Source organism: Lepisma saccharinum, chromosome 22 (genome assembly GCF_977018435.1).
Source record: "Lepisma saccharinum chromosome 22, izLepSacc3.1, whole genome shotgun sequence".
In the NCBI taxonomy this organism is placed as follows: Eukaryota; Metazoa; Arthropoda; class Insecta; order Zygentoma; family Lepismatidae; genus Lepisma; species Lepisma saccharinum.
In genome coordinates this window covers 15,278,892-15,298,068 of record NC_139250.1, presented here as the reverse complement: position 1 = coordinate 15,298,068, position 19,177 = coordinate 15,278,892, and the positions used below count along the sequence as shown (strand labels likewise).

Genomic DNA, 19,177 nt, shown 5'->3' with positions numbered 1-19,177 from the left:
CAACACTGCATTTTGTTTTAGTGCTTAGAAAGAATTGTGAACCTGATAAAGGGGGCAGTTGTACCCTGAAACGTTCTTCAACAATTGCATACTCATGTAAGTAGTTTTTTACACTAATTTTATACTATTTTTAGTATTGTTTATATTTGCCTATAGAAGTAGAATATATTTCTCAAACTTTTATAAATTAACTTTCACATTCTCTCAGGCAAATATATGCAAAACTCTGACTGAAGAACACTTCTTTTCTTGTGACAACATAAACAATAGTTAACTCTTAGGAAGATTTCACACCGAAGCAACGCAACCAAGTGTTGCTCGAGGATATCGCCAATGGAACACACACTTGTGTGACCTGTCATGCCGTTGTGGTGTGAAACGTTGCTCTTGATTGTCTCATTATTGCGACATTTGTTGCTTCGGTCTGAAGTCTCTCTCAATTTCAGTACCAGTTGAAAAAAATGCAATTCTTGTTACTTCTAAACACACAGCCTTACACTGCTTTAGACGAAAGAATTTTCCTTAGCATTCCTCTTAACATTTATAACATGACTAAAATGTTACCGTGTGAAGTAAAAAAATCTTATGGCATTTTTCAAAGATAGGATCAGTTCTGTTTCCGTAGCATAACCAATCGAAAGCGAGCTCTAGGTCACGAGTGCATATGTAATGGCAGCCATGTGAGATGTAAACAATGTATTGCCTCACATTTTTAAAAGATTATAACTATTCAACCGAGAGGAATAAAGTTTCCTATTAAAGTTTTTAGGTACAAAGAAATGGCATTACTTAAATACATACTTTATAATGTATACTGTACACACATGGAAGAATATTTTAGTTGTTTCAATTGTAAACACTGTGCACTCATGATAGATGGTGTAACTTGACGTGACTTCTGTACTGTATATAACATTGTAACCGAAATGTTACTTCCGTGTAAAGTACTATCCCCTACAAGGTTTTTGGAAACATTTACGTAGCATCTATGCTAGCAAAAGTGTTAAAGGATATGCTTCCGCCTAAAGTGGGTCATATCCTACGTCTTCTGAATTGAAATTTTCCCCCAGTATAGTATTTTATGTAACATGTCTTTTACCTTTTGTTTAGGGCGAGAGCTCAGTGGCCAGCCATCGCGCCACTCCTTGTTGGGCCGAGATAGGTGTGCATATTTCTGCTGGCAGGGATATGAAGCATCGCTCAATGAGCAAGGAGCTGCTGCTCTCTTGACGGTGGAGCTGGACAAGGAGAGGGGCCCACAGATACGAGTGGTTCAGGAGTTGGAGTGCCCAGCATTCCTCAACATCTTCAAAGGTGGCATGGTCGTTCACAGGGGCAAAAGGGAGCTTGTGGATGAAGAGGAGGAACTTCAGAAGGGTAAAATTTTACAATATTAATAATTATGATAGAAACAAGTTATGTTAAGTTATATGAAGTGTAGGGCTGAGCCGATACTAATACTCTTACTGGATACGAATGTTGTAGAAATTAAAAGTGATGTTCATAATATTTATAAAGGTGTATTGATATACAAGTATTGCATTGCATTCATACCACATCATTGTATCAGTTTTAGTTTAAATTATTTGATGATTATGTAAGAGAGAATTCAAATATTGAAATATAGTAACTAGAGGCACATATTTTTGGTAAATAAAAAAGCAAAATTTCGGTACAAAAACAGTCAACTTCGGGTTCAAAAGCAGTAAATAAACTAAAATTTTGCCGTAATAGTGGAGAAAAAGTGGTATATAAAATCACATTTTGGTCCTAAAATTGTGAATATAATCCTAAATCTGATTTAAAAACTTCACTTACTACACAAATATATTCCTTCTAATAACACATTTATGTAGTTACCAGAATATTAAGTTTATTTCTGTATAAAGAGGTCCATTTTTTGCTTCTGAAATATTTACAGCAGAATTAATCAATTTTCCATGAATTGCATAACTCGCAGGATAATTCTGACTTGCGGAAAGTGTCGCGCCAATAAATAAACTCTAAATTTCGTTTTTGAGTCTTTCTCATTTTGCAGTTCATTTCACATTATTTCGTGTGCATGCCTCTAATAACCCATGATGCAACAATTCTTGTGGACCAAGGCATACCCCACCCCCACATGCCTCACCAGTTACGGGGTGATGTATGGTCAGCATGATGAGCCCAGTTGTTGTAGGTTTCCGCGACTAGCTCCCAAATTTCCTCACGATTCACAATAGTGGATGGCCGTATGCTGTCCAGTCCCATACGCTGGTAGAAATCTCAGTAGAAAAGTTGTTACGCTTCCAGACTCGAACCAGTGTGTGCCCCTAGCCCAAGCCTAATGCTTCAGACTACACTGCCACTGTGCAGGACAAATATTAAAATAAGTATAATTTCATTCTGAAATTGACTTTTGGCAAACAATACAGGTGCAATATTAGGTAAAATTATGCATTTTGCATGATTTATAGCATAGCCTCTGTGAAAGTGCCCTACAGTATTTCTGCAGATCTCTTAAGGTGCCCAGAATCCAGAAAATATCACCTAGTATCAGTGATTAAATGTAAACCAATAGTTTCCGATAATGTTGGTATCTGCCATTACTGATACATCTGCATTGGTATTGGTTTAGCCCCAATAAAGCTTGAAGTGTTTTCAAATGTTTTGATATTAAGTAGTGTGAATTTAGAAGATAGAGAGGCAAATCTTTCCCCAAAATAATCTGGAGGGGGTGTGTTAGACGATTCAAAGAAACCTTCGTAGATGTATCGATATATAAATTGTATCAATTTAAAGATTTACGGATAATATATCGTGTACCAATAAAATCCTACAGAGATCCAAGTTATGATACTATGTGTTGGGTTGGATTGGCACAATGAATCAGCGACACATTGTGGTGTCACTGCTGCATAAAATATGATGCACCCTGGTTTGGATCTTGGTTGAGTAAAATAAATTAACCAACTTCCCAACAAGATATAATAACATAATTAATATGTGACCATAATTCGAATCGGTTTTGAATTAGAAGAAATATTTGTGCATGTACTGATTTAATTTGCTTTTTATATTAGTATGGTGAAGATAAAAGCAAATGTGTGCACTCAGGGACAGAATATTTTTAGAAATGTTGTTGATTAAATTTTCTGTATAACTTTATTCATTCCGTAATAATTAATTTTAGGTCCATGGAAGTTGTTTAACTGTCGGGGGGAGAAAGAATCTGAGGCTGCGTTAGTAGAAGTGCCATGTAGTATGCGTCAACTGAGGAGCAGGGCTTCTTTGATTCTACTCAATACCGGCACTGGTGTAATCTTTGTTTGGCATGGAGCAAAATCGCAGAAGCACACCCGTCAGGTAAGTTATTTTGTTCTGAACTGATCTGTGTTTATTTTTTAGCTTCAGTTTTCCCAGGATTAATTGTAATGTGGAGTGATTACTAAGGGTGAAATGTGATTTTTTTTTTTTTTTTTTTGGAGATGCTTGTGTGTAGCGAAGTAATTTGACTTGGTGAGGAATTTTACAGGGTGTCTGAAAAGTCACACAACCGAGACTGAATATACGCAACTTTTGTACAACATGCAATAGAGACACGATACTTGCAAAAGTTTTAGTACAAAGTAAAAACAAACATGGATATAAGACAGCTGTAGAGTTGCTTTAAAAAGTAGTGATGGTCTGTGTATTTATCAAATTGATAAAATGATATATATATTTTGCATTTTGTGCATTACATGATGATTTATGGGGTTAATTATATTCATACACAAGTATGTGTTTTCAAAATTACGAGGTACTGGCAACATTGGTTGTCAGATGGCAGTACCAGGTGTGCCCGGCATCTGGCTATGTTACTCAATCAGATGAAAGGAAGGATTTAAAATTTTATCGTACAAAAAAATATGTAGATTAGTCTTATGTATGATAAATTTCAGATGTTTTGTTTCATCTGGGCATTGAATGAATAGCATAGCCAGATGTCGGCACAGACATAACCAACGTTTCCTATACACCTCATAATTTTGAAAAACATACTTTTTTGAGTGTCATAATTAACCCCATAAGTCATCTGTAGTAAATAAAATGCACAAAAATCTATTATTTTATCAGTTCAAGAAATACCCACCGATACACATTGAAAATTTTTGCAAGCGACTCCACAGCAATGTTTTATCCATGTTTGTTTTTATTTCGTACAGAAACTTTTTCCCCGTACTGGAAGTTCATCTAGAGCATGATTTTCTTGTTTAATGTTTAAAAAATAACCACATAGTTAATACCCAGTTCTGTCTCCATTGCTATTTGTACAAGAGTTATATATGTTCAAAATCTCAGTTCCATGACTTTTCGGACACACTGTAGTTAAATGAAAGTGTTAAATGCACTAGCTGCTTTGAGGTAATGTATAGGTGTTAGTTTTGAATCCCTTCATGTTCTGATTTTACATGGGGCAGTTTTTACTGCACTTTATACCTTGGTGTTCTGGGGGGTGGCAGTTTCAACTACGTTCACTGCTTATATACCGTATATCTCTGAATGCAAGACGACCCCCCATTTTTGAACAAGGGATCACAGAAAAACTATTTTCAAAACTTCAAATGGTTACCTTATTACAAGTAACTGAAGGAGACAATAAAAGTACTGGTACACAAAAAAATATAATCAGATCCCTTATATTTGCGTCATAGTAATGCCTGCACCCTGTTGCGAAGTTTGATGTTGAACCACGTTGTTAAACACTACGATCCATTACATATAGGTATTATCGTAAAATAAAGTCAAGGAGATAGCGTATACGTATCACGTTCAAGGCTAAAGTGGTAGGTGTGCAGAGGGTAGAGTTAGAACATAATGGAAGCTCGTGGTTCTGTTCAGTAAAGAAAAGAAACTCCACATCATATGCTGCGAAAGCAAGACGACCCCATACTTCTAGCCACTAAATTGTGGCAAAGAACCTAGTCTTGGAGTACTTATTGTAGTGGGAGTGTCCACTATTTAGATGCATTGATTGCAGTTTTGACTGTTCCTGATGCTTTCAAATATTGTTGACTTTTTGGGGAGTGGGCGCTTCAATTTAGTTTGTTTTTAAATGGATGTAGATGTACTGTTAAAATTGTTTAGTTGAAGCACAAACCTAAATTGTTTTGTAACATAAGTTTCAAATTGAACTTTCAATTGTTTATTCTTGTTGCAGGTAGCCCTTTGTGCTGCCATAAAGTTGAAAGAGAAGAAGCCTTTAGAAGCGGAATTTTCTTGTGAAGATTTCCTGATAAAAGAACAGTATGAAGGTGTTGAGAGCAATGAGTTCTTTCAAGGTATTTTACATTATTTATTGTTCCATTTTCCATCCAGTACTAAACAAAACTTGAATGTTGGATGCTAGTGTATAAAATCTCTGAATTTCAAAAATCGTGCAATGTATATTGATGAAATACACAAAACTGCTCTCAATTTCACTGTATGTGTGCAGCTGATAAGTTGTATTTAATCTCAAAACTAGTAATTAATGCAATGATTCTAATAAATACCTTTTAAGCTTCCATGTACAGGGTGACACAGGGAAGAGTACTCATTTTTGAATTAACAAGATACAGTTAATGTAACACCAAACTTTATTCCTGGGGTTTGAATAGGTGTGGGAAGTAATGCCATTTGTGTTACATAGAATAAATTGCATCTGGAAGGTGATGTCAATGTTCCATAATGTAGTTTTCCAGTCTAGAGATGAAGCTGCCCCACACTCGTTCCAATGTCTCCTGAGTGATCTGCTGCACCTCCCTATGAATAGCTGTCTTCAGTTCATCTAATTAATGGGGTTTGTCGACGTTAACTCGCTCCTTTAAATACCCCTACAGAAAGAAGTCACACATACTCAGGTCGGGAGATCGGAGAGGTCAAGGCACATCTTCGAACCTGGGAATCAAATGACCAGGAACAATGGAATATCTGGCGTGTGGGCTGTAGCCATAAATAAATATATAAATGTAAAATAAATGGCAATAGATCATACACATTATGCAACAAAAATAATACAGTTTGGTGTACAATTAACTGCGTAATGTTCACTTAAAAGTGAGTACACTTCCCTGTCACCCTGTAGAAAGTTCCCACCTAGGAGTTCAGACAACCGTGAAGGTAGATTATCACATTTTCATTATTCTTCAGTCTCTTGCGTTGTCCCCTTCAGCTTGCAAAAATTGAATCACAGTGAATTTAGCACTAGGTAATAGAATCGAGGGCAGTGGCCATTTCTCTTGTCTTGCTTACTGCCAGATGTACTGATGAAATTATGTGTATGCCATCCTTCATAGGTGGTGTCAACGTGTGGCAACAGCAAATTTCGAGGCATCAGAAAAGTAAAGGTGCAACCGATATATATCTTAGGGAAAATATGTGAGGCATAAGTTGACAACACTGGCAGTAACCTTGATGCTTACTCTTTTCAGTAGCGTTGATTCGCAGTGCTGCGCTGAGTCTTGTGAGAGACACACATGCTGGAAATGGCTGTGGCGATAAAGAATCCTGCCAATTGCGAAGCTCAGGTTCAGTTCAGTTAAGAAAGATCACAGAAGACCTCCCGCTCCTCTGTTCGTCATGGATATCTATCCTACCTCAACTTCATCACAGTTCAGTTCACCGTAGCGAGCAGACGTAGAAAAATTCGCTCCCACAAACCCAACGTTGCCAAATGGGTATCGGCACGGAACAATGGAGAGCCTCCATAGGCTGCTTCTGCATACGTCTCTGTGTTACATCGACGAAGACAAGTGGACATGGATCGGAATATCATTTCAGTGGGAAGTGTTGTTTCATAAGTGCATTCCTTATCATTATGCTGCTCCTGGCACAGGGGATTGAAGCAAATCCAGGCCCCGAGATGGACGACGTCATGAAGATGCTGCGAGACCTGAAGGATGGACAGGCGGACCTCAAGGGAGAGATAAGGCATTTCCGGATGGAGCTAAAAAGCGCGATTGAAAAAATCTCTGCTCTCGAAAATCAAATGGTGGAGGCGAAAAGAGACGTGGAGCAATTGAGGAAAGACAACCTGTTTTTGAGCGAGAAGGTAGACTACCTCGAAGGGCAGTCAAAGAGAAACAACATCATATTTTACGGCGTGGAAGAAAACGCGGAAAAAAATGAAAGCTGGGAAGAATCAGAAGAAAAAGTGATTGCTCTCATCAAGAACAAGACGGACGTGAATATTTCTCCAGATATGGTGGAGAGAGCTCACAGAATGGGCAGAGTGCGTGGGAGGAGGCCGATTGTCGTGCGTCTCAATTCTTATAAAAAGCGACAGGAGATCCTTAGGAAATCGAACCAACTCAAAACGATTGGTGTGGCGGTATCTGAACATTATTCGGACGGTGTGCAAAAAAAGAGGGAAAAGCTGAAACCTCATTTGGTGCAAGCAAGAAAAGATGGATCCGACGCTCACTTGCGATACGACAAACTCGTCGTGAATGGAGTGGCGTACACGTTGCAACAGTGCATTGACTACGAGAGGGACAAAGCAGGACTCCAGATTTCGCCGGATTCCAAGGAATGTGCCCCGGGTGTCATTCCTGAAAGAAGATTAAATTTCCGTGACCCTCGAGTGAGTGAAAAATTTGGGGGGGAGAAAGTGAAAGTGAGCCCGTTAGAGGCAGTGGTGGGTGTTTCCAAGTGAGAGAGGGGGAGCGGGAGATCGGTGACCCCAACGGGACAGCAGGTAAGCACCCAGAGTGATATTTTTACCATCCTAATGCACAACATACAAAGCTTAACTCCCAAAATAGCAGAACTCGAAGTATTGATCAACACGATCGACCCGGAACCAGATGTAATATGCTTAACAGAACATTGGCTCAACAGTGAAAATATAAAACTTTTGAAAATTAGTAATTATAAAATAATTAGCGGTTTTTGTAGAGTGACATACCAACGAGGTGGTTCTCTAATTTTAGTAAAAAACTCTCTGCTGCCACATGCTAGACTAACTAACAAACTGTGTAACGAGTCCTCGGAATTAAATTTTGAATGTGCTGCTGTTACAATAGATAATTTGAACCTTGTCATACTTTCGGTCTACCGAAGCCAATTAGGGTCTTTAGAAATATTTCTTGAACGTCTTGAAAATGTACTAAATAACATACCAAATATTCATAAGAAAAAAGTATTAGTTTGTGGAGATTTCAATGTTGATTTTCTAAAAGACTGCCCTGAGCGAAACCGTTTGTTGACACTAACTTTATCGTATAATATTAACTATTTAATTAAAAAACCTACCAGAATAACATCTAATTCCGAAACTGCAATTGACAATGTTCTTACAAATCTCGATCACGGTGACATCTCATATGACATTAAGAACGGTCTCTCTGATCACACGTGCCAAATAATGCACGTAAAAACTACACGTGTTACCAAACAACCTGTTATGCATGAAAATAGAATATATAGTCAAAGAAATATGTACAAATTTAAATCTTTGATAGAAATAGAATCTTGGAGCCAAATATATGTAAGTAAAATAGACAGTGATGAAAAGTTCACAATTTTTACAAATACACTCTACAATATTTTTGACAAAGCTTTCCCCAAAATAAAAATACAAGCCAAAACTGGAAGGAGAAAACAATGGATAACACGAGAGGTAAAACAATATAGCAAAATAAAAAGATCCCTAATAAGTCAAAGTCAACGCACTCCCATAAATAAATCTGTAAATAAATTTTACATAAATTACTATAAAAAACAAATAAGAGATGCCAAACAAAAATATTATGCGAACAAAATTGTGTCTTCAAACAACAAAAGCAAAGCAATGTGGGACGTTGTAAATGAAAATACTGTAATGAAAGAGAGAAAAACAAATAACAATATAAAATTATGCACAAATGATATTGAAATAGACGATCCATTTGTAGTGTGTGAAACATTTAATAAATACTTCACCGAATTAGGAGATAACTTAGTAACAAATATAAATAATGCAAAAAACCCATTGCAACTTTTGTGTAACTCTAAACCGCGCACTCTACAAAGCATGTTTTTAACACCAACCACAACAAATGAAATATCGAAGGAGATATGTAATTTAAAAGACTCAAAGGCTGTAGGAGACGAATTTCCAATCAGAGTAATAAAAGAAATCAAGGAGTTGTTAGCACCCATTTTAGAATATCTCTTTAATGAATGTATCACGAATGGTATCTTTCCCACTAAGCTAAAAATAGCAAAAGTCAACCCAGTATTTAAAAATGGAAGTAAAAACATGGTTCAAAATTACAGACCAATTTCATTACTACCTGTGCTAAGCAAAATTCTAGAAAACTTACTAAAACGCCGCCTTCTACAGTTCCTTAATAAACACAACATACTATCAAAAGAACAACATGGATTTATTGAAAATAAAAGCACAGCAAGTGCAACACATACATTAATCGAAAACATCTTGCAAGGTATAAACGATAAAAAATTAGTTCTCGGAATATTTTACGACTTGACAAAAGCCTTTGATTTAGTAAACCACAAAATATTAATTTCTAAAATGGAACACTATGGGATAAGGGGTAACGCGCTTGAAATTATGAAATCATACTTATCAAACAGAATGCAATGTGTTGAAATTAGTCACGAAAGAGAAGGAAACGTAAGAAAATACAAATCCACTCTAAAGACATTAAAATATGGAGTTCCCCAAGGATCAATATTAGGCCCACTACTTTTTCTTTTGTACATAAATGATTTACCATTTAATATACAGAATACAAAGATTTTGTTGTACGCAGACGATACTAGCGCAATAATAAAGGGAAATGATGTGAACGAGTTAGAAGCCAACATTGAAAAAACAATGGAAGAAATGAAATCTTGGTTTGACAGTAATAAATTACTATTGAATGAACAGAAAACAAATTACGTGCTATTTCACACAAAACAAAACAATAAAATTAAAGATGTAGTAAAGAATAGCCATCTTCCAGTAATATTAGTTAGAGAAACAAAATTTTTAGGAGTTACTATAAATGAAAATCTAAATTGGTCAAACCACGTAAAAATACTTGTTAAAAAACTAAATTCCAAAATATTTGCACTGCGGTTATTAAAACAAACACTTCAAACAAATTCACTAATTCAGGTATATTATGCAATGTTTCATTCACTAATAAATTATGCAATAGAATTTTGGGGGAACTCACCGGCAAGTTTAGAAGCATTTAGAAAACAAAAGCAAGCCATTAGGATTCTAGCAGGTATAAAGCCTAGGGAATCGTGCAAAACGTTGTTTAAGAAATTTAAAATATTAACCCTCCCTTCTCTGTACATATATGAAATGTCATTATATGCCAGAAAAAATATTGCGCTGCGAAGTTCAATAGAACACACATATAACACCCGAAATAAACAGCTCTTAAAGCCTTACTTCACCAGGCTAACATTAGTTCAAGAAGGACCCCAACAGATGGCAATTAAAATATTCAACCATTTACCAAATTATATAAAAGCAGAAAGTATGACAAGTTTCAAAAATAAATTAAAGAAACTATTAGTTAATAAGGAATATTATAGTGTTAGTGAATATCTAGATTGTAAATTATAGAAAATTTGTAATTATATATTTTTCTTTTATATGAACTGTACTGAACCCTCCAAATACCAATGTATATGGTTTATATGGAGTAATAAAATTGAAATTGAAATTAATCCATAATGTTCCCATAAACTGCCGCAATTTGACTATGAATGTCCTCCGGACATATGCATTTTGCCTGGAGAAACCACATTACAGCCCGTACTTCGCATTTGGTGGGATTCTGTATCGCCGCACCCATTTCCAGCACGTGAGACTCGCAAAAGACTCCTCAGTGCAGTACTGCGAATGAACGCTACTGGAAAGAATAAGGATAAAGTTCACTGCCAGTGTTGTCAACTTATGCCTTGCATATTTTCCCTAATACATATCCGTTGTATCTTTACTTTCCTGACATGCCTCATATGTTGATGGGTATTCATAAATAATTCAGACTCGCTGGAATCCAAAAAACAGGTAAAAAAATGCCACGTCACACCTTTTGTCTACAGTCTGTCCCAAAAATGACATTGACACATAAAATTAAGTACATAAAGTTCAGTGTGTCACCATGATTAGTTTCCATTGTACAGGGTGATTAGAAAGTTGAAATAACAGTATAAATGAAAGTTCAGATATTTTTCACCTCTGACGATATTTGGAGGAGAATATATTAATCAATAATGTAATTCTTATAGTTGAAAAGAGAAGCAAATGTGGCCTGATGTTAGTTTTTCGTACAGGGTGGTGTCACATTAACAAAGGGAAAGAATATTTCCATTACACTTCAAGTTGAATGTTGCACAATGCCTTTTAAGGCTATTATTTTTGCTATTACAAATATAGTTAGTCTCAGAAGTTATGAAGAAGCTATGCAAATCATGAGACATTATGGCTATTCCAAGTGCATGAGCTGAACCTGTACTTGATGACAAAGAGAGAACATAGTCTGTCAACTGTGGTTCAATGTCCTCCATGGAGGTTTTTCTGTATTATTTGAAGCTATATATCAATTAGTCATTTACATCATGATTTACATGGCTATGAGAAGAACATTCTCACTCTTTTGTCAAAATTTTAAATTAAGGAGTAACATGCGAGTACTGGATATGATTGCAACACTTTCATGAACCAACACCACTCCCATCTGCAGGGATTCTTCTCAAGAACTCAGCTGGTCGTTAATATGAGAGAATCTCTTCAATTATTACCTGTGAAGCTTCAACTTGTATTAGACTAGTTTTGCTCAGTGATATGTTTCTTGTTAAAGGTCTCGGAGGGGAGAGCCGCCAGTTGTACATGTCTTTGCTGGACAGTTCACGTCCGTTCGAACACACTCCTCGCCTGTTCCATCTGTCCAGCGTGTCCGGAGTCTTCACGGCAACAGAGATCTTGTCGCCTTACCGTTGTAATGACGTAGTGATGCCATATCCCTTCCTACAGTCAGATCTGTATAGTGCCAACCAACCTGGTAAGTATTTTTAACTTATTATTACAGAGTGTGACCTTTCACTATCAATTATTTTGTGCCCAAGTAATGCACTTAATATTACTCTCAGCCTGTCTTGTCACTATTGGTTCTTGTTTGTAATGCTTTGTCATGTCTTAGCATCCATAATTGTATGTTTAACCCCTTAAGTGTGGAATTTTCTGAACAACATTAACTGAAATAAGACACCTGCCTTCTTTTATTTGCTTTCATATTTCACAACAAACGTAAATAATAATACACAAATGTAATTATACAATAGTATATAGCATGTCGGCATGTATGTACTCCAGGTTCATGCAGAATAATGTTTCTGGTGTAGAAATCTTAGAAACATGTGCAACTCAATGTCCATGTCACACAAATATAGTTTTGGAGCCATATTTCGGTTTTCTATAATGCACGAACTGCACCATGCAAGAACAGAAAACTTGTCTTACCTTTTCTTTCCTTCTTTTTAGAGTCCTTCCTCTCCTTTTTTTCATCTTTCTTCTCTTCCGCTACTGTTTTTGTTTTTACTACAGCTAGCACAATCTTGCCCGACATTTGGATGAATACATATGCCACCTGCAGTCGAATCTAGTCAAAGCAAACACGAGTCATATACTTCCTACAACAGCACACTGCAGATGGCATATGCATACACCATCCATACTTAAGGTGTTAAATATTAAAATGCTTTTATCTGAAAGTAAGATTTAACACATTCATGATTTTATCATTGGTGCGACTATATCTTTTAACACCATTTGACTAAATGTAAATATTCATATAATATATTTATAGAGGATGATCTATGTATAAGATGAATAGAAATGTACATGTATAAGTTTGTTTTTATCCTATGTATTTGTCCTTTGGCTTTGTATTCAGTAAATACTTTGATGTTGTAAGCATTATGTATACATGCATAGGCAAGTGGGGTACAACTGTCCCCCAACCCTTTAACTATCCTTAAGATATGAAATACATATTGAATTACACTGTGCGTGCATTCTGAATGTTCTTTCTTGGTCTTTATTCAGCTGCAATTTTCAGCTATACTTTCTAAGTGACGTAATATTATAAAGTTAACGTAAAAGTTAAAATAAACTAAGTTAATGCACTGAATATCAATGGGGGACACCTGTACCCCACGCTCCTAACAGAAGGTTAAATAAAAATTAAATAACTTGTTATTTCTTTCAGCTTTGTTTCTCTTCGACAATCACTACGAACTTTGGTTGTGGCAAGGTTGGTGGCCAAACACGGAGGATGGGGAAAGTGGCGACACTGGTTCAGGAAACGTGAGGTGGCAGGCCGAGAGGAGAGCTGCCATGCAGACAGCTCTTGATTACTGGAAGCAGAAGAACCCCAACGCAAGTCCTCGTGCATATTTGGTTTGGGCTGGCCTTGAACCTCTCAAGTTCACAAACCTGTTTCCCATGTGGAAAGACCGGGACGATATAGCAGAATTGAACATAAAGGTATTTTCCACAATTTATGCATAACTACTGTATATGCTTTCATTCCTTTTTTTTATATATCTGTGCATCATCTTTTCTTGCTATTATTACGATGATCTCCACTAACAGTACTACACGCAAAGTCAGTGAGAAACCTTTGTTCCATAATGTAAGAGAAAACAATTTCTCTATAAAACACAATAATTAAAATGAAACATTAATGATATTGTAACTGAAGAAATCTTTCATTACTCGAGTGGTTCATTGACCAATAAAAGATATATGTCTACAAAAGAAATTCTACCATGTGAATTTTGTAGAGTATTAATCATAATGTAGTTAAAATGTAACCATGTTGTTGTTATTCCATTTATTTGACATGGCATGCTGTTTTTCTTGCATAGCAGTGGTTAGATTTTGTTGCGTTCAAATGTATAGTAGTACAGTGTACTAGGAACTGCAGGGAAAAATTATGGGACTTATATATAGGGCCTCTCTTAATTAGTTCTGCAGGGGGCCCAAAACTGGTGTTCCATCATTGCTTCTGCTGGTTGCTATTAACACTGTCCATATATTAATTAATTGTATCAAAATGTCTCGAATTACATTTTCAATGATGCTAAATTTCAATTTCAAACAGTTGCAGTACCTAATAGAATATTTGTGCTATTTTTTTTTTCTTGGTATTCTTTAGCAGTCTGGAAAATAATGTTCACTATTTTATGTTGCTCGAACATTTTTGGTTCCTTGGGGATATAACGATGTCATCACTTTCCATAATGGGTAGTCATGCTCCTGACAGTGAAACTATGAGCGTGGTTTGATAGGTAAGGTAAACAGAAACTAAAATACGAATAGATTTGTTGATAGGTAAGGTAAACAGAAAGGAAGATACGAATAGATTTGACTCACTTGTAATTAGGTACTTTACAATAATCTCTTTTCAACTCTACAAACTTTCCCAAACAATGTTGTAATGCAATTATACCATTTTTGCAAAACAATTTGTCAAGATATGCAATATTATAATTTACATTTACCAATTAAAGACCACAAAAATCTCATTTGTGAGCAATTTATTCTAGTTTTATCATGTTGGCGAAGAGTCCAACATTCACTACCATATAGAAGAACCGGTTTTGAACTTGTTATGGTATCTAATTTGTTTTTCAAAATTTATTTTCAAAATTCCATTTAATCTATTGTATTTGATTAAACTGTTCTAAACATCTTTTTGGTGTTTGAACTGTGAAATATGGCTTCCCAAATATACAAAGTCTGTTACCTGTTCAATTATTTTATTGTTTATCCTGATTTTCTCTCTAGGAAGTTTACCACTTATTGCCATTGACTTTGTTTTATCCTCTGAAATTTTCATGTTATAATTTTACATTTACCTTATTTATCAAACCGCCCTCATACAGATAAAAATATGTGGCTAGCAAACAGAAATAAATTATGGAAGAGAGAGGTGTATGTGTGGGTATTTAATGCAGATGTGTATACATTTCAGGATGGCAAGAAACCTGGTGAGGTTCTTATGGTGGAGGAGGAGCTGGCACGTTTGACTCGTTCCACCTACCCCCCTGCTCAGTTGCTGCAGCGTCCATTACCAGATGGGGTGGACCCCACTCGTCTCGAGCTCTATCTTGCCCCTCAGTACTTCCAGGTAAGTTCTGCTTGTTGGAATGTAACAGATTTTGAACGTATGTAACTTTTGTACAAAAGTTAACACTGGGTGTTAACTTTCTCTATGTGGATATTTTTTAAACATTAAACAAGAAAATTACACTACATGAACGTTCAGTATGGGGGAAGAGTTACTAAGTTGTATGTAGAATGGAGTAGCTTGCAATAATTTTTAACATGTGTTGATGGTATTCATGTCTATTTATTGAATTAATGAAAGAACAATAAATGTTTACGCATTTTGTGCATTACAGGGTGATTTAAGGAGTTAATTATGACATATTCATTAAGAATGTGTGCTTTTTTTAAATTATGAGGTGGACTGATGACATTGGTCACCTCCGAGGGCAGCACCAGGTGTGCCAGACTTCAATGCCCAGATGAAATAAGAGTTGAAATTTATCGTACATAAGACTAACTTGCTTATCTTTTTCTACACTCCATAGTGTTTGTATAAAATGTAGAGTCAGTTCCAATTAGCATACTAGAGCGTAAAGTGCCCTTAAATCTTAATTTTTTTTATAACTACATTGCTTGTGTTGTAATCGTTTTAATGTGGTACAGTTTGATGCACAAGTATTGCTTGGCAAATTACCTCTACTATTTGATGCATTTTTCTTTCATTATACTCATTTTTAAGGAACGGATTTTCACGTATGCTGGTGCAGAGGTTGTCAAATTCTTCAGTAGTGTTTTTTTTATTTCAATTCTTGAACCTCTCATTGTGTAAAAGGAGAATATACATGGTGATGGACAATTTTCTTGGTAATATTTATGCATCCTACTCTACCACATCAGCCCTTATATTAATCATATTCCCAGGGAAAAAAAATCTTTGCATGAAAACATGCATTTTAAGCAAGCGTGCATGAGGGTCATTCAGAAAGTAAGTTATCCTTCTTTTTTAAAATAAAAATATGTTTGGTGAAGAAGAAAAATATAACAAATCGTGCATAATCCTCATATCTTGTCAGAACCTGGATTTTTTTTTCCAAACTTTGGAGTTGAGGGAAGGAAATATTCAAGCGATTTAGTAGTATAGGGAAATAAGACTAGATAAGAGTCAAATCTGGAGATTTAAACAATAGAGCTGAAAACTTGTCGTTATGTGTTGCCCAATGCTCCCTCATTAACCATCCAGAAAATACTCCTCAAAAGTGATCAATGAGATAATAACAATGGTGTTAGATTTGTTACATCAGTTTGTTTTCTGTGGCGCAACTTCCAAACCAATAAACATAGTTTGGATCATTGTAATGGTATCTTCACATTTTCTCAAATTCAGAGTGAAATAAAAAGTATTATGATTGTGACGATCAAGTAATTTTTTAAAAAAATTAATTCACAGAGAAAAAAATATTAAAAGAAATTGTTCAAATAAAGGATAGTAACAAGTAAAATTATCTTCTCCAATTTATAAATTCACATGTTTAACAATTATAATTGGAATGCAAACATACCTTTGTATATTTCAAATGTGTACATTCTCCATCTTGAAAGTTCATTTTCTTACAAACTGAAATTTGACACTGATTATATGTTCACATATGTGGTTTCAATTTAAAAGAATGTTGTCCCCTCCTCAACCACTGACAATGTTACCACACCAGTCACATGAAACCTTGACACGTGTAACATGCATGTTCCCATAATTTGCCTGTAGTGACCTCGGTGAGGATTATCCAACTGTCAGATTCTCACATTCACATGAAATATAAAGTGCAAAAATTTAATTTGGCAGAGCACGTTAAGAGGTCCATTTCTGATCCTGCCATCAAAGTTCCTAGTTCAGTCCTACCCTGGATGTGACAGTTCTTGGTGACTGTCCCTTCATCAATTCCATTTAATCATTACCCATCCTCATCATTGCCATTACTCAAAACTCACAGAAAAACAATGTCAAGTAACGAAAATACAAAAACTTAATTTTTGGATGACCCTCGTATTTCGTAGATTCTTTGTTCTATGAACTGACAATTGCCTTTCAGTCGGATGTTTTTCCCATTTCAGGAACTGCTCGGAATGTCAAAGGAGGAATTCAATGAGCTTCCAACCTGGAAACAAACAAACATCAAGAAGGATGTCGGCCTCTTCTGACACGTTGCCTTCCACAGAGAAATTCTAATGCATCCTAGTCGACTGATCTCCTTAGTATTGTAGCATGTGAATCTTGCACGGAAAAACAGCATTGCCTGATAATTTTTTTTTTAATATTGTTGGCTGTGTATGTACAGTATACATGTGTGTCTGTGTGCATGAGAAAAAATGAATGAATGTGTCTGTTAAACAACTTGTGTCTTCATATTCATCATCATAAGATGATGGCTGTCATACTGTTATTGTTTAACGGAAATTCCTAGAATGAAGAAAAAAATTAGCTAATTAATAATTTTGATACAATTTACAAAGTAATTTTTACCTTACATTTACTGTATTTAAAAAGTAAAGAGGAATCTAGTGCATTTCACTGCTCTCTCTCTCTCTCTCTCTTTCATGTTATAGCTTTTCCCCCTATTTATGAACGGAGGCACATTTCCTAATATGCATTTTTTAATTAAAATACCTGGACATACACTTTTTCCGAATTTTGCTGTTAATTTAATGTTTTCCAGCAAGTGCTTTTTCGTGGGACGAACTGGGTGGGGATCTATGTAGCAAAAAAAGGCAAAACATAATATGTACATATATTTAAAGCCTTACTTTTGTCTATGCTCAAAAAATAACTAATTATTGCGTTTGTTATTCTTTGTGGGTGGTGAAATGTGTCTTCATTGTTCGTCTGTGATGTGCTTGTTAAGGATTTTTGAGCATCGTGTTTGCAGATGCTTAAGATGTTAGCATTGTTAACAATGCCAATTGTTGTGGTGTATGTGTATGTTCCTATCCGGTCGCTGACTAACAGTAAATGATTTTTTTTTGTACAGGTGTATATAGCGAGAAATGTATAAAGAAAACATATATATTTACCTGCGGGTGCAAGGCAAGTAATGAATTGGTTGGAAAAAAAAGTCCTTGCACTGCCCCAATGCACAAATTTTTGACTGATGTTGTGCCTTTTTTAACCATTATTTTTTTAGATTGTAAACTAAAATCGGATCGGAAACCATTTTGACATTGGTATCTGTGAAGCTTCTAGTCCCAATTGTTGTAACGTTCTTTCTTTTAATTTTGTGTACCATAATGTGAGAAACTAAAGTAAGTTTTTAGCCAATGTTGCCTTACATGCCGTTTTCCATTCTTGTATTTTTCTGAATTTAAAAGCAAAGTGTAAAAAATTATAAACTTGGATATATTGTAAAGATGAAACTGAGGATTAGTAATTGTTGTGCTAAGTTTGTTTAGTGTTGTGGGAGATGATTGTTGGAGTGATAGAATGGAAGCTTGGAGTATTTTCAGTGCAGAAATATTTTTCGTAAGGCTTCCAGATAGAAGAACCGTCGCGGTCCCATTTTTTTTAATTATATAATTATTTGGGCTCAAAAGTGCCAATCATACTTTGTACATGTGAAGAACTGACCTTTTTCTATTTAATGAAATGTTTGTTTGGTTCATATTTTATGCTGATAAATTTGTACATGTTGAGAAGTAAATAGTAGATGTAAAGAAATATTAATAATTATACAATACTGTACTTTGTTTTGTACATAGCATTTTCACAGACAGTATTTAAGTTATGCTTAATAAAGAATTTTAAAAGAATTGCAAGGTTTTATTTTACAAGCAGGTTCTTTAACCCAGGAGAGGTTTCATGGAGATTTTTTAGACCAGGTTTGTAGGAGAATGAAGTTTTATCACTCACTTGCTCCATGTTGCATAAAATGTGAAAACAGAACCTGCATTTAAAATGAAAACTAGAATTCACATACTATGAATTTTCCAAGATTTCTCTTGGGTTTTTATTGTAATATGAATATTTAGAAACTCAAACACAAGCACAGTACTGAGACATACAAAGTAAAAGAAAATGCTTACAAAGATGCACACACTTCAATAAAAACTAACTGCAAGATG

The 19,177-nt window shown here is 35.4% G+C and overlaps 1 protein-coding gene across 5 annotated transcripts in view; it reads left to right on the top strand.

The window, feature by feature from the left end:
* The window catches only part of LOC146004744 (uncharacterized), a 632,500-nt gene extending 613,635 nt beyond the window's left edge, over positions 1-18,865 (top strand). For all 5 annotated transcript variants that reach the window (XM_083143714.1, XM_083143712.1, XM_083143713.1 and 2 more), the window contains 7 exons: positions 1,111-1,377; positions 3,173-3,345; positions 5,183-5,303; positions 11,814-12,014; positions 13,221-13,498; positions 14,991-15,146; positions 17,177-18,865. In XM_083143714.1, the coding sequence (XP_082999840.1) occupies positions 1,111-1,377; positions 3,173-3,345; positions 5,183-5,303; positions 11,814-12,014; positions 13,221-13,498; positions 14,991-15,146; positions 17,177-17,263 (1,283 nt within the window). In that variant the 3' untranslated portion in view covers positions 17,264-18,865. The remainder of the gene's footprint in view (positions 1-1,110; positions 1,378-3,172; positions 3,346-5,182; positions 5,304-11,813; positions 12,015-13,220; positions 13,499-14,990; positions 15,147-17,176) is intronic.
* The last annotated feature ends 312 nt before the right edge of the window (positions 18,866-19,177 follow it).